Below are 22,865 nucleotides of genomic sequence, written 5' to 3'. Positions count from 1 at the left end.
TAGAACATGTGGCAAAGGACTTGATGGTTGGTATCCGAGACCCAAGTTCGAATCCTAGTTGATTCATATTTCCAGCTAAATTTATTTCTAAATAAAATAAACGAAGCGGTCAGCGTGCTACCTATCTCTCAAAAAAAAATATAGATGAAAATAAGAAAAAACAAAAAAAAAGATATACTAAAACTGTATAAAGGGAAAAAAAAAAAAAAAATTCAGATGGAATCTTGGACCTTTCTCCTATCTATATATATAACACGAAATCTGGCACTTTTTTGGATTCTTCCTTCATTCAACAACAAAAGACGAGGTTTTAAAGTTTCGCGCGATGGCGTCATTGTGTGTAAAAGGTTACACAAAACAAAAGACACCACTGATTTACCAGAGAGGTCTGTTCAATTTGAGCTTGAGAAGCACGATGCCAACAAGCAATAAGATGTCAAAAAAAGAAAAAGAAAAAGAAAATCTTTAAGCCAATACAAAAATCTGCACCTCAAGCATTTCCAGAGGTTAAGAAATATGCAGCTTCTGGTAATTTTACATAATGATGATATATAAGCTCACAATACAACTTACTCAAAAAATGAAATATATATAATATAATATATATATATATATATATATAGTAGGTCTTGGTGTGTTATTAGAAGCACGGAGGCCTCCGTGCTCCTAAGCCGTTTTCGATGATAGAGCTTCCGAATCGACGATCAGCTCCGTTAGACTTCATCTAGCATATTTGAACTATTTAGAAAATAATTTTGTGATTTTTCAGTATCCTTTTCCTACCGATCGAAAGGGTCAAAATCAATAATTTTTAATAGTTGATGTATACCGTTTGCAAGTTAACGTGTAAAGTATTCAAATCATGATAAATTTTGATAAAAAAATTTTATACTATTTACAGCAAGATCAATATATTTGATCGAAAATTTTAATGCTATATCTTCACTTTTGTGAGATTTTTATTTTCAGCCGTGATTTTGAACCCTTTCGATCGTTAGGTAAATGTATATGAAAAGTCACAAATTTTATTTTCTAGATACTCAAAATATCTAGATCAAGTCTAACAGAACGATCGTCGATTCGAAGCTCCATCATGAAAACGGCTTAGGAGCACGGAGGCCTCCGTGCTCCTAATAGCACACAAGACCTACTATATATATATTATATATATAATATAATATATATATTATATATATTATAGTGAGCTACTATGCTATCGAAGCACGGAGCCTTCCGTGCTTCCAGTCGTTTTCGATGTTCATTTACCATCGTCGATCGGCTCCGTTAAACTTGATCTAGAGTATTTGAAGTACCTAGAAAATAAATTTTATAATTTTACGATATCATTTGCCTAGTGAACGAAGGGGCTCAGAATCAACGGCTGAAAATAAAAATCTTACAAAATATAATAATATGACATTAAAATTTTAAATCAAAGATATTGATCTTGTTTTATATAGTATAAAGAATTTTCTATCAAAATTTCACGTGATTTGGATATTTCTACACCGTTAAACTTGCAAACGGCTCACTACGGCCATTGAAATTCGTAGATTTTGAGTCCATTCGATCACTAGGCAAATGATATCGAAAAATAATAAAATTTATTTTTTAGGTACTCCAAATACTCTAGATCAAGTTTAACGGAGCCGATAGATGATTCGAAAGTCGCAACATCGAAAACGAGCTGGAAGCATGGAAGGCTCCGTACTTCCGATAGCATAGTAGCCTCACTCTATATATATATATATATATAAAAAATACTAGACAGAGACAAGATTTTAAACACAGAATCAAACCTTGGAGAGGAACAGCATGATGTTTGAAAAGAACTCCAAAATTTCTTACTGCAATCAAGCAGCAAAAGATTCCAAACTCGGTTAAGCGAAAAGCGAGCAAACAAGTAAAGACATGTGCTTACACAGATTTAAGCTGATTATTGCTATTTTACATTCTGGAAAGTTCTCAATGAGCAAGCTTCCTGTGTTTCACAGTGGCCAAATTCATCAGCTTTCTTAACAAATACAACAGCAGGAAAGAAACAATGCGTCGTCTTAATCTGAAATCCATAAAGCCTATATAAGCTATACAATAAGAAATGTGAGAGCAGAAAATGGTATTGCTGCTGCATTATAGCACTAGCTACAGGAAAGCAATAATATCAAGAAACTCGAAAGCCCTAGAAGTGCTACTTTTAGTTATTAACCTTCATAGTATCCGGTTTCCTCACTTTGATCATTGTAGTAAAACTTTTCCTCTGTTTTGTACTCACTCTCTTCACTAGAAGAGTACTCATCTTCCGGTTGGACAAACTGAAGCAAGAAATTCACCCCGTTCACGACATCATACACCATAAGCCCGACCCTCCCTCCAACCCAACTACCTAGATGACTTCCCATAAGGTATCCCAACTTCCCCATCCTCTGTTCACCATGGAATCCACCGGCATAGGTACCCAACAATGTACCTGTCCCTCTCAGAAACCCCTCGGTCATAGTGCCCCCAAAGTACACAGCCTCAAAGAAGTCCCAGCCCGAAGATATCATCGGGCCCAATATACGTTTGGCTTGACGAGAGGCTAGCTTTGCAGCCTTTGCCCCGACCTTCTGGGCCTGCTTGGCTGCGTCGGTGGCCGCCAGGCCTTCTTTTAGGGCATCAGTTAAGGCTTTCTCTATGGCCTGCAGTCTCGCCCTCTCAACATGGGCACTGCGGAGGCTGTAGACGTAGAGTTTTACACTCTCCTTAACTGTGCATGCAAGAGTGCCAGTACCCATGTCAAAGCAGTTTAAAAATGTGAATTTCCCGCTCTTTGATGCGGCTTCCTCACCGACCAGTTGCCTGAACTTCTCAGCTGGAGAACAGAAAAAGAAATTTTTTTTTTTAAAAAAAGGGAAAAGTTTTGAATAAATCTGCAGGACAATAAATATAATTTCATGTAAGCACAAGGTAACTTCTTCGTGGCTTACCGGTGGAGTGCATTAAGTGCACTTAGTTTCACTTGTTTGGTGGCAACAAACTAAATAATGAAGAAAATATAACAGAAAGCTGGAAACAAAGAGGCAATTTCAATTAACGGGACGGCCAGAATTACAAGCTGAGCAAGCTTAAAGAATAAACTCTCTAATCAAAGAATTTTTTTTTTCTTTGTTTTAACAACATGAGCAACATGTTCTTGTGTTCACACCTTCCACACACACAGCACTTCTGATGGCAGGTGAAATCTTCTAAATTGTCTATAGGAGTGTTCTAATAAACGAATTGAACAGAGCCATTATAAGGTACTTCAGTTTTACACAAGAATTGGCTAGACAAAGGAATAGCTTCAAAGTATGAGATATTATGACCCTTCATCACAAAAGGACACAGAGAGTATTTGTTAGCACTAATACATTTCGGACACAAAGCAACATGGCTATCATTCAGGTTTGTCGTACGGGGTGCCCAGAGACAGGTGCAAAGTGTCAAACAAGTCCAATATGTGGTTTGCATGCCTCCGATTGGTGCAAAAGTTGATTAAAACATATCATACTCTCTGTGTAGTCCCTTCACTGATTCCTTCGAGAGTTTTTGCATTTGTTAGTGGTGTTAATTTCTTTCGTGCTTGCTTCAGTTAATGTTTCAGTTCAGGATGGTTGAGCATCAGATCTCCCCTTTTTTCTGGACTACCTCTGGGTTCTATGTTCCCCTTCTAGTTTCACACAATTATTCTATCAGACGAGCTATTCCTTCCCATTTTTGGTTGAGATTTGCAAAAGAAGGGTAATAATTCTGAGTTATTCTCTTGTTAACTCCAGCATAAGCAATTGATTATTCCAGCGATATCATTGTAATTACTACAGGTACCCTCTTAAAATTACAGTTATCCCAATAACCAGGAATTAATCACATCAAAATACTCCAATATCAAAATACTCCAAAATCCAGCAATAAAATAGGAAAAACACTATATTCTCTATTATCTGGAATAGCTGGATAACAAGTTCCTGATTCAAACTGGGCCATAATTAGTACGCCTAAGTGCATGATTAGAACCATCCTTAAAAGCAAGTGGCCCTAGCCCCTATATGCCAAAATCCACTAAAATCGGGGGAAATCTCGCAAAACGATAATTGCTGCAGCGCATTCCCATTAAACACTCATCAAAATTCCACTAATAATTATCAAACCGACGAACTCGGGGATCAAAACCCCCAGACGAGGATCAAAACACGGAAACCGAACAAAAGGAAGCGACCGGGAGATCGATCACCTGTCATGCTGAGCGCGATGAGGCCGATGACGAAGAGCATGAGCTGAACCCGCCTCTTCTGGAGATCCAGCATCGTGCTCCCCACCCCTCTCCCCCTCCCAGGCTCGAATCGAGGCCTTGGAAACCCTAACCCTAACACGATACGGTGACCGGGGGGATCGGGGAAGGGGCGAGGGTTGAGGAAGAGAGAGAGAGAGGCAGTAACGTGGAGTCGCGGCCTTCGTCGTCGTCGGCGGAGAAAAAAGCAGTTCGAGGACCAGCGCTTTCGATTGGGAGAGCTGCGCGTAGAGGCGGGTCCCACTGGGTTCTAGAAGCAACGGATTAGTGAAAATGGAAGAGACTATCGTTAGCTGGACCTGGTTCTCCACTCATCCGTGGACCACGTTGGTTATGCACTCCGTGAACTGAGAACCTGGTGCAACCGGTGCGGATCCGGATGCGGGTGCGGGAGAGGCATTTCATTTTTTAGCGGATCGAAACGGGTTCGGAATGAATAACATTTTTTTTTATTTATTTTGCTCTCAGTTAATGTTCCATTCACGACAGATTGGGGTGACAGCAAGTTGTTAACAAATTTTTAGCGAATCGAAATATATATTTTTTTTTACTTAAGTATAAATACAACAATTGATCATTTTTTTAAAACATCAAATTATGATATAAAATTATTATCATCTTATAATATATGCTACTATATTATCGATAGTATCAAGCGTTTGATACTATCAAATTTTTGATCATTGGATAAAAATATATGCAGTAAACATGATAATGGTCCCATAAGGTTGAATGGATAGTTTGTTAAATATTATAATCTAACATATAAAAATAATCAAAAGATAGTTTTAATGGTCAAAAACTCGATATTATTATTATTATTATTTTAGACATAGATAGCACAATAACCGCTTCGTTTATTCCATTTAGAAATAAATTTGGCTGAAAATGTGAATCAACTAGAATTCGAATTATTGATACCAAAAACACGATATTATTTGGTACAATCGATAGTATAGTAGCCGGACATGATTGATTTAAAATATATCTCATACAATATAACTGCTAAAAAAAATTATTTTTATCTAAAATTGGAGTTTGCCTCCCTTCAAAAGTATTAGTAAGAAAATTCTAATTTGTCCTCCATATAATTTACTATATTTTTATTTTGTCAGTTCCTTATTTAAATTTGTTGTCTTAGTTTCCTGTAGTATTTTTAATTAATATTAATATACACATTATTGCAAGAATTCACCATTATATGAGGTAACAAAATACTATAATATATCAGGTTGCTAACAACAAAATACTAGAATAATATACTTTGCCAACTACAGGTAGAAAGTCGTAGCACTTTATTAGCTTTATTTTTTTTTTTAACTAAGAAGTAATTAAAATATTAAATTTGGCACAATCACTACTAAATTTTTTAAATTATAATTTTTGTAATTAAAAGTATTTAATTTAATTTAAAAATTATAAATCAAGAGTTATCAATCGAAAAATAAAAAGTTTAAGTTACTAATTCAAAATATTTTATAGTAGAGCAAAAAATCACACATTTTTCCTTTTTTTTTTTAAGAAAGAGAAATGTTAAGACTACCACCAAAAAATGATTAAACTTGCTCTTATATAAAAAATAAATGCTAAGTCAATAATATTTAAATTTTAATGCGTTGTAAATTTTACTTTAAATATTATAAATTATTATTATAATTAAGTTTTTTTACTTAATTTAATTAGCTAAATATTTATGAACCGTGGGTAATATAATTTTTTAAAATTAAATTAAATTTAATAAATGAAATTTAAGCACCATAATCCCACTTGTTTAATTACCAGATATGTAATATACCCTTTAAAAAATACCAACTTTTGCAATTTGGGTTGAAGTTGAACGCTGGGGACTGACCTCACGGGGGGCGATGGAGGGGGCAGGGAGCGGCGACGGCGTGAAGCCCCGGACTGCCACGTGGCTCGACAAGCACCGTCCGATGTACGATCGGGCCACGCGGCACCCCTTCATCCGCAGCATCCGCGACGGCGCCGTCGACTTCGCCTCCTTCAAGCGATGGCTCGTAAATTCCCCAAACTCCCTTCTTTAAAATCAGAATCTATTTTTCCCTCTTATTTGTAAACTTCAACAACAATAATAATAATAATAATAATAATAATAATAATTTCCATTAAGTGATTGACCAACTCATTTTGTTTGGCTCCTTCAATTATATGCAGGATAAAAAAATAGTGTTTGTTTTCACGATTAATATTGTGTTCCGCATATCTTAGTATAAATATATATCTGTGTAGGCAAAATTGTACTTTCGATCCTCAAAATTGGAGACACGTGCTCAAACTATCTATTTTAGGAAAAAATTTATTATATATCAGTCTCATCGCATTATTTATTACCAATCAATTATATTTTTTTATTTAAAAAAAATACAAAAAAATATTTTTATAATAATTATGATGGGACGGATGAATCCAAAGATATAATTTGATTGGTTGGTGACATCGTACCAGTAATACAACTGATACATTTTAAATTTTTTTTCTAATTTTGTTAGTTAAATGATAATGTGCAGCTAATGTGGTATTAATGTGGTAGTATGATAATCGATAATATTGTAATTCTTAAGATGTCATATTATTATCATATTAGGGAAAGATCCTTATACCCTGTTTATATTCTACTCTGCCCCCTTACAATGATCATGGTGCAGTACATGCTCAATCGGGTTTGCAGCTTATCCTATATTAGAAATTATTGTATACTCTTTTCTTTGGTTCCTTGTTGAACATTTTATAAATAATTGTTGAGAACTTATAAGCTACTTTGGCACGTTCAAACGAGAAGATACGTATCCATTTCTTCGCACTTTACGTCTGCTTGTTGAGTTGCTGATGCATGATTTTAAGTGCTGGAGTTTACCAATTCTTCGAATTTCTGATGCGTATCAGGCTTCGTTTTTTTATGCGACAACTTCAATTTTAGAAAATTGTGTCCTTTTCATGCGAACTGCACAGGCTCAGGATTATATATTTGTGAAGGAGTTCGTCCCATTTGTAGCCAGTGTGCTGCTTAATTCCTGCAGGCAATCAGATGATACCTCAGACATGGAAATCATATTAGGCGGCGTCGCTTCTCTGAGTGATGAACTCTCATGGTTCAAAACGGAAGCTTCGAGGTGGGATGTCGAGCTAACCGGTGTTTCGCCCCTCAAAGCTAATATAGAGTATTGCAGGTAGCTATCCTCGTAAATGTTTTATGTTTAGCTTGCAGTCGTTTGTAGATTCAGTGGCACTTTGCCTCCGCTGGAGCTCTAAAAAAGTGCTGTTTAAGTGTAACTGTTTGATGAAGCTCTAATAGCTTTCTCTTCGTAAAACTTAACAGCTTGTGGTTGCTGCTAGAAGCAGAAGCTTTTGGACGTGTTTGGCTCGGTTGGAGCTTCTATAGAGTTGTCGTTTGAGTTGCATGAGAAGCACTAGCAGTTTTTTTAAAAAAAATAAATAAATCCCCCTAAAGCTCAAACAGAAGCTTCAAAATGTGTTTTTGCAGACTTATTTGTCTGCCAAATGCCTGCCTACTAACACTCGGAGTACAGAAGTTATTTCGGTAATTTAGAAGCTTTGCTTTTCAAGCCGAAGAGCTCGTATCGACAATTCACCGTATCCAGAAGCTCCGAACATTACTTTGTCTACATCTGGCTTCTGTAAAGTAAATAAGTTATTTGAGAAGTCGGGCCAAACAAGCACATATTTACTGTGTTATATTGCCTACTGAATCCCACTGCTAGGTTTCTCGAGAGCTTCTCGTCCGCGGAGATCGATTACACTGTGGCCATCACCACCTTCTGGGCGATCGAAACCGTCTACCAGGATAGCTTTTCCTTCTGCATACAGAGTGGCTCCAAGACTCCAAAAGAGCTTCTGGGGACCTGCCAGAGATGGGGCAGCGACGAATTTAAGCAGTACTGCCAATCTCTACAAAAGATCGTGGATCGCTGCTTGGAGAAAGCACCAATTGATGTGGTAGAGAAGGCCGAAGAGGCTTTTGTTCGCGTTCTTGAGCATGAGTTCGACTTCTGGAATATGAGCTCCAGCGAACATTAAATATATCATTTCATTTCCAGGTGTTGCACTACTTCTCTGCAGTATACTTGAATTGCAGAAACTTCAATAGACTTTCACATTGGGTTATTAACCTAGTTCCCTTTTCTAATAAGTTTGAGCTGAACCAGATATATGTTGTGTGATAGATTTATGAATGATCTGGGCCATTGATGTGGATTTGTGTGGAATCTTGTGAAAGTTTGGTATAATGAGAAACACTTTGGTACTGGTTTAGGTTTTAATTTTCTGTAAGGATCTACCGTTAAAAGAATAAGTAGATATATAAATGCTCCTACAAGAAGCAACCTTTTTTCTACTTCTCTTCAACATTACTAACATACAATATATAGATCATAATTAGTTGTAGCTAGTTGATTTTCTGATGTTGTCAATATCAAATCCTCCTTTTATTTCCTTGAAGAATATTTCAAATCCTGGAATTTGTAACAGCTACCAAAAATAGTCAACCTTAATTTCTGATGAGAAGTATCAATAATTATAATAGAACTTAATTTCCATATTTTCATTTCTGAGATGACTTGTTTTCAAAATCCTCAGCATATTTGATTTTTAATAGCGAACTTGGTCACCATTCAAAGTCTAATCAATCTCATTCGATGGCAGCAGTTTTCGGTGAAAAATTAACAGTACATCATCTCATGGTGCATTGTATAATGCCCTTGCAGTAAATAAAATTGCTGAAACAATGGAACCAAATTGAAACACATTATTTATCTGATGTCACTGAAGTATTTGTTTGGTGAAGTTGCGATCCGGCAAAGCCGCAAGAGAGAGCAACAACAAGGAATCAGGAGAATTCAGCTTCCATTGAGATTCTGATGTTACGAAACTGACGAGCTGCTTAATGTGAACACACTGCATTTTGCATATTCGGGGGGATATAAAGTTTTTGAACATAACCTCATTCAGAAATAAACTATATCAGCAAAGATTAGATGGAAATTTAACTAGTTACAAGACAAATCCTTCGATCTTTCTTTTTGTGCAACTAATTTCCAAAACACTATGCTACATAAACAACTAATCAGATCATACCGAACAATCATCTCAGAAATATTACAGAAACAATTGTCCTAATGCACTCATATCAAACATATTCACAGCAAACACGCATAAATCGCAAAAGCACTTAAAAAGTTCAAGTCACAACTGCAGCTGAAGACAAATTGTACATAAATCACATACCAATTGACACTCACAGAAGTAAAAACTAATTCCACATAAGAACAACAAAGCTATATCACAAGGCTCGCACGCCAAGTACATAACCTAACAAGCAGTAAAAGCGCTTTTCACACAAGCTGGAACATTTTCACAGCGTTCACGCCCGGCAGGGGCAGGAGAGGCAGCTTCCACGACTTGAGAGTCGAGCCCGGGTCCGGCAACTCAGGGATATCCAACTTCAATCCGGTCGACATCTCGATCAACCGAAGCAAATCTCTCAGCTGCGTCAGCTGCTCAGAGTATTTCTCCACCTCTCTTTTCAGCTTATCATTCTCCTGATCGACGTAGAGGTAATTCGAATGTATCATTTGAATCCTCATCTCAATCTGGGGATTCACCCTCTCAAGCTCTTCTCTCTCCTTCCTGAGCTGCGTCAAGTACCTCTCCTTCCTCTCGCGCGACTTCCTCGCGGAATTCCGGTTCGACTCCTTCCTCTTTTGCTTACGGTCGTCCGCAAGCTTCGAGTCCGCTTCCGGATTCGAATATCGGCGGGGTGGCATGGCGGATACTATCTTTTAATACGATATTTCGATAGTGGAGAGTAGTAATATAGGAGAAGAGGGGGTTTATACACAAATTGCGAGCTTAGTAGATAATTCTATAGAATGAACTAGAGATGGAGAATTTACTTCATGAGAAAACATAGAACCAGTAGAGCATGGCAACTGAGTAGCTATGCAGGTAACAGAAGCGGTGGCGGCGGAGCGCGGCGATTTTCATAAGAGCTAGAATTGGTGAAATTGAGGTATAATTGAGCACAAAAACATGGAGAAATAGAACACAATCTTCAAAGATGAGATCAAATCATCATTTTATCGTTTTGGGAACTGGGGCTTCTGTGAAAAGCAGTTTCGGCCACTAAAAAACGGATTTTGGGAGGTGGGCTTTGCCTAAATCGGAAGATGAAGCACTAAAAATTTGATTTTGAGAGGTGGGAATTGTGTAAAACAACAAAAAGATCGGATTTTTAAACTGCGTTTTCGCCAAATTAAGGTCTCCACTAACAGATTCCCATGACAAATAGCATGAAATTAAACAAATTTGTTTGCTAAAAGGAGGAAATTTGAGTTGAGAGGAGAGAAACACTTAGCTTGAACAAGGAAGCAGAAGCCGCAAATGGATCTTTGGGGATTGATTGGGGGCCATGGGGCGATGTGTAGAGAAAGATGAAGGGCATTTTGTGGACATGGAAATTGGAAGTTTTGCCATTAATTCTTTTGTAAAAATGTATGGAGACCCCTCAACTATATGTTCATGATTCCCGCAACTTTTTGAAATCAATTGAGACCCCTTAAGTTCTAATTTTTTAAAAAATATGAAATTTTAATCCAACAAAATTTGAGATTTTATTAAATTTATTAGTAATTTTACTTAATTTAATAATTTAAATTATTTTTAGTAACTAAAATTAAATTTAATAATTTAACTTATTTTTTAGTGAGCTAATAGAATCAATGTATTTGATCAAAGTTTTTTTTTTTTTTTTTTTTTGGAGAAAAGGTAGCAAACTACCTGACTCATTCATTAAGCAAAATGAACTGAGCATATAAGTTGGAAGCAGCTGGGGCTTCCGAAGAAACGAGCAAAAAGAGGTAGAACAAAGAACCAAAGAAATAGAAACAGGAAAGCGAGCTAGGCGGAGTGAAGCTAATGACGCATCAGCGCAGAGCAGCCCAATTAGTGATCAGAAGATTAACTCGTCCTAGAGACCTGGAAGCATCGGGCGAGATACCCCGGAAGATGGCGTTGTTTCTATCGCCCCAAACAATCCACCAGATTGCGCGAGAAGGGTCAGACCTTGTGTTCTCAAAGAGTTTGCGGGGTTGGTTGAAGTTTGTTCCCAAAGATTTTCGGGCGTCATCCGTGGAACCATCAGATACCACCAAGCCTTCCGAACTGAAGAGGAAGTATTGTACGTGGACACAGTTATGGAATAGGTGGTCGCAGCTTTACGTAAAAACCGTGTAGAAGACACAGTATTGGTCTACTAGAACACCTCGGTGAAGTAATCTGTCGGTTGTGAGCAATCTCTTCCATAATAGTAGCCAAACGAAGATTTTGATTTTAAGTGGGATTTTCAGCCTCCACAAGTGGGTGTTCAACGGGGTACGTTGGCCAGAATCCGTGATAAAATTGTAAAGGGATTTGACAGAGAATTGTTGATTGGAGGTCCAATGCCATTTAATCAAGTCCGGTCGGTTACTCGGAGTATGGCGTAGGAGCTCCTCTTTGAGCATCAATAGCTGTCTACGCCTTCCGGGAGAATGTGACGCCGCAAACCCACGGCAGATGAAACGCCATCTCCATCCCTGGGGGGATCCAACATTGGGAGACTGTAGCCTCAGTGTTCGAGACGATCTGAAAAATGTCCGGGAATAAAGTGCGAAGAGGGGTCTCTCCTAACCAGATGTCCGACCACAACCTGATGTTTTGTTCGTCTCCAAGCTCGTGGGTTACTCCGTAGATAAACACTTTGCGGCATCGAAGCACACTTTTCCACCACTGCGAGTATGGGTATTTGATCAAAGTTTTAATTTAGATAAAAATATGAGCATGATTCCCTCAACTTTTTGTCAATTACGACCCCTTTAAGTTCTAATTTTTTAGAAATTATGAAGTTTTAGTCCAACAAATTTGAGATTTTATTAAATTTATTAGTAATATTACTAAATTTAATAATTTAAATTAATTTTAGTAAATAAAACTAGTGGTAGCTAATAGAATCGGCATATTTGATCAAAAGTTTTAGTTTACATAAAAACTAATTTGAAAATGCGGTGGTTAAATATATTATTTTTATATTATAAAAGATTTAAAAAAATTTGAAAGAAATTATTATTATTTTTTTTGAAAAAAAAAATCTATACTAGTAATAATAAAACTTAGGACACAAGCCACGAGAAAGGGTTTAGGTCCTGGCCACGTAGGCCCAATATCTAGCACGAGGCACCAATTTCCTAAATACCCTTAAATTTTCTGAAATTACTAACAAGTTCCTACGGTTTTTGAGATTTTTTTTCTACAAGCGGCTTTACAAAAATTTTGTAAATATTTCTAGATTCTCGCACATAAATTATTAACAAAAAAAAATAAATGACAGAAATTTTATTAGTATGTACATATCATTAAAAAATATAAAATTTTATATCTTAAAATATATAAGAAAATTAATAATAGAAATAGTATAAAGGTATGGTCAAATAATAGGACAACGTATCTTATTAATTTATAAGTTATTTTTATAAAAGCAATATTTGATGAATTTGAGTAATTTTTTTTTTAAAGTAAAAATTAGTTTGGAAGTGTACATTTAAATTCTAAGTGTGATGGGTGACAACTTATTAAAAAGAAAATCTGAAAAAAAAAATTCTCTCGAATTTGTATTTCTCATTACCAAATAAACATTTTATCTAAAAAAATTGTAAATAATCCACCATCTCTCTTGTACTATTTCATATAAAAAAGCCAAAATGTAGAAATTAACAGTTGGAGGACCAAAATAAAACTAGATACAAGTATTTCGAAGGACCTCTTTGTAATTTTAATAAAAGAGACGTCCTTCCCCGTCCTCGCGCTATCCTATATATAAGACACCGCCCTTAACACGCGCAAATAAAAAAAAAAAAAAAAAGAAAAAAAAAGGAAAAAAAATAAGGGCTTTAGAAGGGTTTCTTTCTTTTCCGCCAATACAAGAAGCGGCTTCTTCCCCCTTCTCCCTTCTTCTTCGTCTCTCCCATGTCGCTTCCCCGCGCGCCTCTCCCCTAAACCACCCTACAACGAACCCTATCCCAACCCTAATTCGCCCCAAAATCTGACCGTTTGCGATTAGGGTTTCGATCTCCCTCGCCGCCCATGTTGAGGGCTTTGTCGTCGTCCTGTTTCCACGCTCGGTTCCGGAGCCTGCCCCCGAGGTTTGCTCCCAAGCCCTGCAATGGCACGGAGGCGAAGTCCCCCGTGCTCCGGATTTTGGGCTCGTTGACGGTTGGCGACCACTCGGCTCTTAGGAGAAGCGCTTTCTTTTGTTCGAAGTCCGGGAGCGATTCGGATGAGGCCGTGGAGGCGAGGGCCGCGGAGGAAGTCAACGCCGAGGCCGCGAGCGAGGAGGTCGAATCGAAGGCCGCCGGGGCGATCGTCCCGACGAATCCCCGCCCCGAGGATTGCCTCTCGGTGAGCGTTTCTACGATAAAAATACGGCCTTGGGGGTTTTCATTGTAAATTTTTGGGGATTGGGTTGTTAAAGTAGTTCAAGTTTGCAACTTGGTAGTGTTTTCATGGAGGGGGAAAAAAAAAACTTTGATAAGTCAAGATAGCAGCGAGATCAAGTTAGCATGAAGATGAATATTATTGTTAAAATTGATTTTATTGTGCAGCATTTTGTTTTTGTTTATTGTTGTAAGCCATTTACGGTGAAGGTTAATTAACATGAGTTTGTTTCTATAACGCTTAATGTAGGTTTACACCGGTCAAACAATGCAGTGCTAGGTTCTATAGCACAATCTGTTTTTGTTTCGAGTTGCTCGCATTATGAGAATTAACTATTCTTGTTTGTTCCTTGGTGACATAGCAATGGTGTTAATTTGTATCCTTTTCTTTTCCTGTCTCAAGAATAGTACATTGTATATGCAGGATTATTGTTCCTCGTGATTATTATGATCTTTTGAATTGGTACAGTAAGTATGGTATTAATTTTTCGTTTAAACAGAAGGAAAGAAAATGAAAAACTGCAATGCATGATTTAATTATTTTGTTTGTATTATCTCTTAATTCATAGGAACATTCTCATTTTGGTCCCTTTTCTTGTGTCATGCAGGTCATAGCTTTGCCGTTGCCGCACCGACCATTATTTCCTGGTTTCTATATGCCTATTTATGTAAAGGTGCACTAATTGTCTCTTTCTATTTTTCAAGACTAGCAAGTCTTTGTGGAATAAACTTATTTTTTGGTTCTTATTTTAGTTCATATATGTTAACTCATTGAGTATTTAGGATTGTTTGTGTCACTGGTAATTATTTTATAGATACTGGTCGCTGATATGGCTTATTTAATCAAATCCATTACTAACAAAGTTTATGTTGTCTTGTCATTTTTGCTTCTCTTCATTAAATGCACAGCTGAATATCATGAGTTGCTTTAAGTTTGGTTCCTAAGTTGGTAAACTGTTTGCTTATATCGTTATCTAACTGTCTTGCCAATATTAGAAGATAGCATAGTCTCCTCAGGAAGCAATTTCAAGTCTCTAGTTGAAACTAGCAGGTTCATGAACAACTTTCCTTTAAACTGTCGGTGACTTGTAGTTTAGGAGGTTTTTCAGTCCTTCGAATGCATCCATTTTCTTGCATCTGTCTATCAGCACCTTAAGTAATCTTTTTTTCTGTTAATATGCATGTAGTTTATTTATTTGCTTCAAAATGCTTCCACTTTTTATGTATCAGATCAATCCTAACATTATTAGAATGGTCGTAAACATATCATGTTCTTCATTGTTTGTATTCAGATCGGTAAGTCTGTCCTATTTTGAATCTTTAGTTGTAGAAATTGAAAATTTTGAAGCGCAAAAAAGTTTCTGTTTTGTTCTAGTTACACTTCAACTCTCTCCCCGAGTCCCTCTCCTTTTCTATACATATGAGCGCTCGCACGCACACACATATAGATAACATTGTACCCTCCACAAGTAGGTGTAGGGTTACTGGAAATAAAGAGGCAATTGAAGGGTCTGGGTAAAGGAAGGTAGAGAGAGATAGAGGGAGGGAGGGAGGGAGCGAGGCAGGGAGGGAGGGAGATAAGCACGCTAGAACATGGGGGAATCAATAGAAAAATTCCGATGGAGTTGTCGAATAGATGGGAACATGTTGATGTTCAATTGGGGATAGCAGGTTGTGATTGATGGAAGCTAGCGTAGGACAACAAGTTGTTGGGCAGGAAGGAAGGATGGAGGAGGGCAAGTTGTTGGTTTTGGTCTCTTCCATAGTCATGATAGAAACAACTTGGCAATTTAAGTGTAGGTAGATGATGAAATCGAGCGTTCAAGGGTGGGCAAATTAAGCAAAATATACATCATGCTAAACTTTCATAATGTAATACTAGGTTGCATAAGTTGCCGAACTCCAGATTCCAGATTAAGTCTACCTGATAAAAACAGGCTTGCGAGCAATTTGTTCTTGTAGAGGTGATGACAGCATTAGTCATTCAGATACCATTCCTTTTATGCCTCTGAGTAAGTGAAGTTTCTTTCCCGCCATGTCATTGCAGTGTCCTATTGTTTGATTTGTGGAAAATTGTAATATTCCACCATCTTTGATTGAGTAGTTCCTCTTCGCTTTTCCAATTTCTTCGATGCTATTTTCGTTCAGCTGAAGAAATTTCCTTTCTAGTTTTGCAAGTTCTTTTATCAAGGGCATGCATTGCCATTGGATTTTCTCACGAGTTTAAGGCTTCTTACAGGACCAGAAATTGTTGGCTGCATTAATCGAAAATCGTAAAAGATCAGCTCCATATGCAGGTGCCTTTCTTGTTAAGGATGAGACGGGAACTGATCCTAGCACCATATCAGGTTCAGACTCAGAGAAAAGTATATATGATCTTAAAGGAAAAGAATTGTTAAAGCGTCTTCATGATGTTGGTACACTGGCACAGGTATTCATCTATATTTTCCTTTTCTGGGGATTAATGCTTCTTCTGCAGAAGGTTCATTGTTTTTGAAGTCTCGAGAAATCAGTTGATGATAATATTCTGACTTACTGCTGCTTCTTTAGATAACTAGTATTCAGGGCGATCAGGTAGTGCTCATTGGTCACCGTCGTTTGCGGATAACGGGGATGGTAAGCATGTAAAGACCGATTAGGTCTCTGATGAAACATTTTTTAAAATTTTTTTCCAATGTATTGTGTTTATTTTTCATAAACCCCCGTATCTTGCAGGTTGAGGAAGATCCCCTGACAGTTAAAGTTGATCATCTAAAGGCAAGTTAGCCATCTATCTATTTGCTTCTTTTTTTTCTTTTCAATTTTATACGGTTGTGGAGGTGCTAGAGACTAACACGTGTCAAACAAAGATGAATGTTTCTCATAAGTGCTTGAGATTGGTTTATTTTTTATGGGACTATACTTAATACTCTCTGCAGATTTTCCTGCAGTTTTGTATCATTTGTAACTCCATTTCTCTGTTATGCCTGCAGGAAAAGCCTTATGACAAGGATGATGATGTTATAAAAGCAACCTCATTTGAAGTTATATCAACATTAAGAGATGTTCTGAAGACAAGTTCCCTTTGGAAAGATCATGTTCAAACATATACTCAGGTTATTTCAAGCTGATACTTCGCTTGTTCCTTTAGCTTTGGAACTTATATTTAACTGTTTGTAGGAGTGGAAGCGACATTTAGTAGCGCCATTACATGACAGGACTAATGCTCTTTTCTTCTTGATAACTCAGCACATTGGAGACTTCAATTTTCCAAGGCTAGCAGATTTTGGGGCTGCTATCTCTGGGGCAAATAAGTTGCTTTGCCAGCAAGTACTCGAAGAACTTGATGTAAGAAGCATGCTTATAACTCATTACCTTTTTTTCTGCTTGTTGCTCGTTAGTTTTCCTTGTTTCACTGTGCCTAACAACAAGAATTCCTAAACAGGTATACAAACGGTTAAAGCTAACCCTAGAGTTACTGAAAAAAGAGATGGAGATCAGCAAGTTGCAGGTAGTGCTAGCCACTGTGTCTTTCTTTCATCATTCCTGATTTTAGCATTTTATGCCTTTTTCATCAACGTTTGTTGTTCTTCTTCTTTTATTACTTTGCCTATTGAACTCCATTCTAGCAATCAATTGCAAAAGCGATTGAAGAGAAAATAAGTGGAGAGCAGCGGCGCTACTTGTTGAACGAGCAACTTAAAGCAATTAAGAAGGTACTCCACATCTTAAATTCTATAAATAATATTGGATTCATTTTTTGGGGTGTAACTGTAAAATTAGTACAAAATAAGAAACTGGTTCGTGTAACCTACTCTGTTAACAGGCCTAAATGTTGGGCTTTCTGTTCTACTTCAAACTTGTTCTGTCTGCCCTGTGCATTTTTATTTGTGGAAGTCTTATTGGAATGAAAAATGTAGACGGTTATATTTTATTGTCTGTCAGATTAATTTTTGTTTAGATTGTGCTGTATATTATCTGTGCTTTCTTTGTCAGGAGCTGGGTTTGGAAACTGATGACAAAACAGCACTCTCTGGTCAGTCATCAACATGTGCTTATTTAGTCAGGCAATACATATGCTCTTATTATTTGTGTTGCTACTTATATTCCTATGTTGTTGGCAGCAAAGTTTAGAGAAAGAATTGAAGAAAAGAGAGCTAAATGTCCTCCTCACATCTTGCAAGTAATTGAAGAAGAGCTTGCTAAGCTACTATTTTTAGAACCCAGTTCTAGCGAGTTCAATGTAACCCGCAACTATCTGGATTGGCTTACCGTTTTACCCTGGGGAAATTATAGGTGTTGTACTTAAACGTTTGACGTTCCTTATTAGAAGTCCATTAGACGATAAATGCTAGCACACACGATTACTTTTTCTTAACCCCCCTTTTTTGGCAGTGATGAGAATTTTGATGTTCATCATGCTCAAAAGATTTTGGATGAGGACCATTATGGTTTATCTGATGTTAAAGAGAGAATACTCGAGTTTATAGCGGTCGGAAAATTGAGAGGAATGTCACAAGGTTTGTTTATACTTTATTCAGTTCCTTTCTGCTTCCATACGTAGTCAGGTCGATTGTGTCCTTATATCATGGATATTCTTAGTTTGGTGTTTGCTTCAGCGATAAATGATCTGATGAGCTAGTTTTGTTTTTATCACAGGAAAAATAATATGCTTATCTGGTCCTCCTGGAGTTGGTAAAACCAGCATTGGTCGCTCAATTGCACGTGCTTTGAATCGAAAATTCTATCGATTTTCTGTGGGAGGCTTGGCTGATGTTGCTGAAATCAAGGTATGGAGAGGATTTGTTTTTTCTGTGATAGGTGCAGTAGAGAGGTCCCCCACTTTCGATTCCCGTCCTCCCCTTGTTCCTATTTTTCTTCCCCTTTTGTTAGCCAAGCATTTAACGATTCTCCGATCTATGTCATATTAACCAATTCACTGACATTAGCCTTCGAAGACAACTGCATGGGTGCTTTGAATTAATCGTGCTTTTCAACTGTAGGGCCATCGCCGCACCTATGTTGGTGCCATGCCAGGAAAGATGGTGCAATGCTTGAAAGCTGTTGGAACTGCTAACCCCCTGGTTTTGATAGATGAGATTGACAAGGTATTGACCTTTCCAATAATAACTGTTTGTTTATCTGGTTCATAATATATTAATTTTCTGCCAGTAACTTACTGAGATTTTCACTTTCCTGCTTTTCTTGTGAGAAACAGTTAGGGAGAGGACATCATGGTGATCCGGCTAGCGCATTGTTGGAGCTTCTTGATCCTGAGCAGAATGCAAATTTTCTCGATCACTATCTCGATGTTCCTATTGACCTGTCTAAGGTTAGCCACCAATCCCCCTTAATACTTGATTAGTTTGTTATGAACAACTTCATGGCCACTGCAAGGAAGCTCTATGAGTAAGAAAGCCAAAAAAATAAAAAATCACTTTATCGTAGTAACATTTTGGAGTTGACCAAGTATCCCCATAGATTTAAGACATTCATCACTTAGCCTTTCTGTTAGTCTTCCCTCAATAATAACCTGTTAGGGACTATAATAAGTAATTGATAATAATATTAAATCTTTGTAAATACTGTTAAACTTCTTCCTTGATATCTTTCTTCTCTCCCTTATCCCTAAGAACTACCTACATGTGTAAATTTAATATGCCGGTCAGGCATCATTATCCTGATTGTCCCGTTAGTACATGTCCTGTATATTACTGGTAGTAATACCCTTTGTTTATTTTAAATATTCCTTTATTTATGTTAGGAGTGCATGTTTCATGCAGATTCAGATACTTCATGAAAATGTATAGCAGTGTAAATTTAAGAAGTTACTCATTCGTCTTAACTTCTTTTGACAATAGTTTTGCTATGAAATCAGGTCCTGTTTGTTTGCACAGCTAATGTTATCGAGATGATTCCTAATCCTCTCATGGATAGAATGGAGAACATCGCTATTGCTGGCTATATAACTGATGAAAAGATGCATATTGCAAGGGATTATTTGGAAAAGAATATTCAAGAAACTTGTGGCATCAAGCCTGAGCAGGTGAGGAGCAATGCTTGAAATGTAGCTTTTTAGGTTTCTTGCTGTAATTACCTGATCTGATAATCTTCACTAAAAAGTGCCAGGTCCTGGCATATGTATTAAGCAATTTGGTAGAAGTAGTTTTAGTTATATGAGGGACATTTTCTGTTATATATTCTTCTTTTAATTATTTTGATGTTAACTTGGCACTCCTATGACAATTTGTACAGGTTGAAGTAACAGATAGAGCTCTTCTTGCTCTTATCGAAAACTATTGCCGAGAAGCAGGCGTGCGGAATCTTCAAAAGCAAATTGAAAAAATTTACAGGAAGGTTTGTATTGCAGATATGCTGCATCTTACATGCATTGTTTGTGTCATTTTTATTTTTAAGAATTATAATTTGTTGTTTGCATAATACTGGTGCTAGAACTTGGTTTCCCTAGTTTGCTCATTTGTTGCTTGGTTGAGAGAATGCCATGGTTAAGGATAGATTTGTGAGTAATATTGTTAGTTACCCTTTAGAAGTGTTTCTTGCTGTAGTTGTTGATGCTACTGATCTGATCAATGCTATTGACATGAAAGATTAAAACTCAAATACTATGACCGTTGGTTGTCAAAAAAATTAGTGCTGAAAACAACACTTATATATGATGACAGCAGCCAATGAATGAAAGTATTAGTAGTTCTGTCAAAATTGTTTGCGAGCATGATGATATTTCATAATGGTTTTTTCTTTAAAAGTAAGAACTATACCAAAATTAGTAGTTCATGATGTAACGTTTCTTTTGGGCTGACACAAGCACCACAAAAGTGTGTTTTAGATTATGCTATTTCTCTTTTTCGTCTGCACTCCATTGATAGATATAGCTCTGTTTTACAATTTTATTCCTTGGTATTGAACAGATAGCTCTGCAACTTGTTCGCCAAGGTGTGACAATTGAACCAGCTCAAGATGTCAGCATTCAAGAAGGAACCAAAGAATCTGGTGATGCACAAGTGGCGACAAAATTGGATGGCGATGATGAGAAATTGCGTGAACCAGCTGCAGAAGCTGCATCCACAATGCCTGAAGAAGCAACTGGCGCTATCTTGCCTAAAGAGACTAATGAAACAATCTTAATAGTAAAACCAGACGAAGAAAATCATAAGGATAACCCAGTTGAACCTCTTGCAGAAGCTGTCGAGGGGCAGCCGGTTCTTCAATCAGATAGCATTGCAGCAACAAGCCAATCCCCTCAGTCAGAGGTACTCGTACAATCCTATATCACAAATGGCACATAACTCCCTCCTAGTTTTCAGATATTTTACATTGTAGGACATTGTGACATTATTCATGTTAAAAATTTTTCTTATCAAAATCTTGCAGGACAAAATACCAATAGTAAAAAAAAAAAAAATCAACAACATTATATATCGAATTTGATATTTAAGCGTTTGAATAGCTAAGAGAAAATGTCCTGCCAAACTTAATCTGCTAAAAATGCATGGATAGTGAGTGACTTTATGCGTTCATTATGTACCACCTGTGCTACACAGGTGCTATTTATACAGGACATTTTGAACAACTGCATCATATGCAGGCACACACACCACTTTTTAAACATTAAATAATATTAAAAGTTCACCATTTTTGTTGTAATCACTCTCATTCAATAGTTAATGTTGTGCATCATGATACGGAGTTACGATGCTTGCATGAATTTCTTTTTGTCTTCTTTACAGGTCAAGGTAGATTCAGATAGTGCAAACGAAGTTGAAGTTGACAAGCCAGTCGAGAAGGTCATAGTTGATTGTCATAACCTAGCTGACTTTGTAGGGAAGCCTGTATTCCAGGCCGAGCGAATATACACCCAGACCCCAGTAGGAGTCGTCATGGGCTTAGCTTGGACTGCTATGGGTGGCTCGACACTATACATCGAGACGACTAATGTTGAGGAAGGAGAAGGGAAAGGCGCCCTTGTACTCACAGGCCAGCTTGGAGACGTAATGAAAGAGAGTGCTCAAATCGCTCATACTGTTGCTAGGGCAATATTACTTGAGAAAGATCCAGAAAATAAATTCTTTGCAAACTCGAAGCTTCACTTGCATGTCCCTGCAGGGGCCACTCCTAAGGACGGGCCCAGCGCCGGGTGCACTATGATCACATCAATGTTGTCCCTAGCCATGAACAGACCAGTGAAGGAGGATTTTGCTATGACTGGTGAAGTAACATTGACTGGTCGAATCCTCCCAATTGGCGGGGTATGTTTCTTTTTATATGTTTTATTTTTCTTTCTTTGAGCCAATGGGGTCCATTTTCTGGAGAAGCTTCTGTATTCTGGAAAGCAGAAGCCCTTGGAAACCAGGCGTTTGGCAAATGGGAAGTTTGGGGCTTTTGCTTTAGTGGTAGGGTGAAATGAGCTCTTGGCCACTGGAAGCATAAGCTCCAATTTGAAGCTCCAATTTTGAGCTTCTTTGTAAAAGATGAGCAATTTTATTTATATTTGTTTTCTCCTTGTTCTCTCTGAATAGGTCAAAGAGAAGACTATTGCTGCAAGGAGAAGTGGGGTAAAGACCATCATATTCCCATCTGCAAACAGAAGAGACTATGATGAGCTTCCCCCTCACGTGAAAGAGGGTCTTCAGTTCCACTTCGTCGATACTTACAGCGAGATTTTTGAGCTAGCTTTCGGGAGCGAACCTGAAAAGTAACAAGCTAATATTTATCATCATGTGTTGTGCTCTAAATTTTTTGAGGTGGCAAAAATTTTTCCTACAGAATAATTTATAAAGCTGTGACATGGTCAAAAAAAGCGTACTATAGTGTTCTTCCATTTTCATTTTGACGTCTCATAAACAATGAAGCTTATTTATTTTGGAACTAGATTTTTGACTGTAGAATAGATATTTTAATGTGGAAGTATAGGTATATTAGGCAGAGGGTAATAACTTTTTGCGAACAAGATTCTTTTTTTAATACGCAAACGAGCTTCTTGGTTTCATTGTATTCATCGATACTCTGACGATGTAAAACCTCAGTCATGGCAATAGATGAGCAAAGTTGATAACTAA

General features: G+C 37.3%; 4 protein-coding genes across 5 annotated transcripts; 2 read left to right on the top strand and 2 right to left on the bottom strand.

Moving 5' to 3' along the window:
• On the bottom strand, window positions 1,905-4,542 carry LOC109724461. The gene is made up of 2 exons (XM_020253297.1): window positions 4,250-4,542; window positions 1,905-2,851 (listed from the first exon to the last, which is right to left on the bottom strand). Exons 1-2 carry the CDS (start codon window positions 4,320-4,322, stop codon window positions 2,202-2,204), a joined length of 723 nt encoding a protein of 240 aa, XP_020108886.1. The 5' UTR covers window positions 4,323-4,542; the 3' UTR covers window positions 1,905-2,201.
• On the top strand, window positions 6,115-8,604 carry LOC109723770 (bifunctional TENA2 protein). Its single transcript, XM_020252255.1, has 3 exons — window positions 6,115-6,324; window positions 7,277-7,494; window positions 8,047-8,604. Exons 1-3 carry the CDS (start codon window positions 6,172-6,174, stop codon window positions 8,360-8,362), a joined length of 687 nt encoding a protein of 228 aa, XP_020107844.1. The 5' UTR covers window positions 6,115-6,171; the 3' UTR covers window positions 8,363-8,604.
• Window positions 9,676-10,107, bottom strand: LOC109723799 (ocs element-binding factor 1-like). Its single transcript, XM_020252283.1, has one exon. It carries the CDS (start codon window positions 10,105-10,107, stop codon window positions 9,676-9,678), a length of 432 nt encoding a protein of 143 aa, XP_020107872.1.
• Window positions 13,233-22,865, top strand: LOC109724121 (lon protease homolog, mitochondrial). 2 transcript variants are annotated; one of them, XM_020252813.1, is made up of 21 exons: window positions 13,233-13,774; window positions 14,418-14,483; window positions 16,049-16,240; window positions 16,360-16,425; window positions 16,525-16,566; window positions 16,782-16,904; window positions 17,038-17,136; window positions 17,234-17,299; window positions 17,418-17,504; window positions 17,785-17,824; window positions 17,913-18,084; window positions 18,184-18,308; window positions 18,448-18,578; window positions 18,792-18,896; window positions 19,007-19,120; window positions 19,667-19,834; window positions 20,044-20,145; window positions 20,718-20,895; window positions 20,989-21,059; window positions 21,537-22,055; window positions 22,326-22,505. In XM_020252813.1, the coding sequence occupies exons 1-21, from the start codon at window positions 13,460-13,462 to the stop codon at window positions 22,503-22,505; spliced, it is 2,961 nt and encodes a 986-aa protein (XP_020108402.1). In that variant the 5' UTR covers window positions 13,233-13,459. The 2 variants fall into 2 exon arrangements, with proteins under 2 accessions (XP_020108402.1, XP_020108401.1); XM_020252812.1 differs by having other exon boundaries at window positions 20,718-21,059; window positions 22,326-22,865.

Source organism: Ananas comosus, linkage group 18 (genome assembly GCF_001540865.1).
Source record: "Ananas comosus cultivar F153 linkage group 18, ASM154086v1, whole genome shotgun sequence".
In the NCBI taxonomy this organism is placed as follows: Eukaryota; Viridiplantae; Streptophyta; class Magnoliopsida; order Poales; family Bromeliaceae; genus Ananas; species Ananas comosus.
Note: the sequence above shows the minus strand (reverse complement) of the source record. Positions and strands in the feature narration are given on the sequence as shown.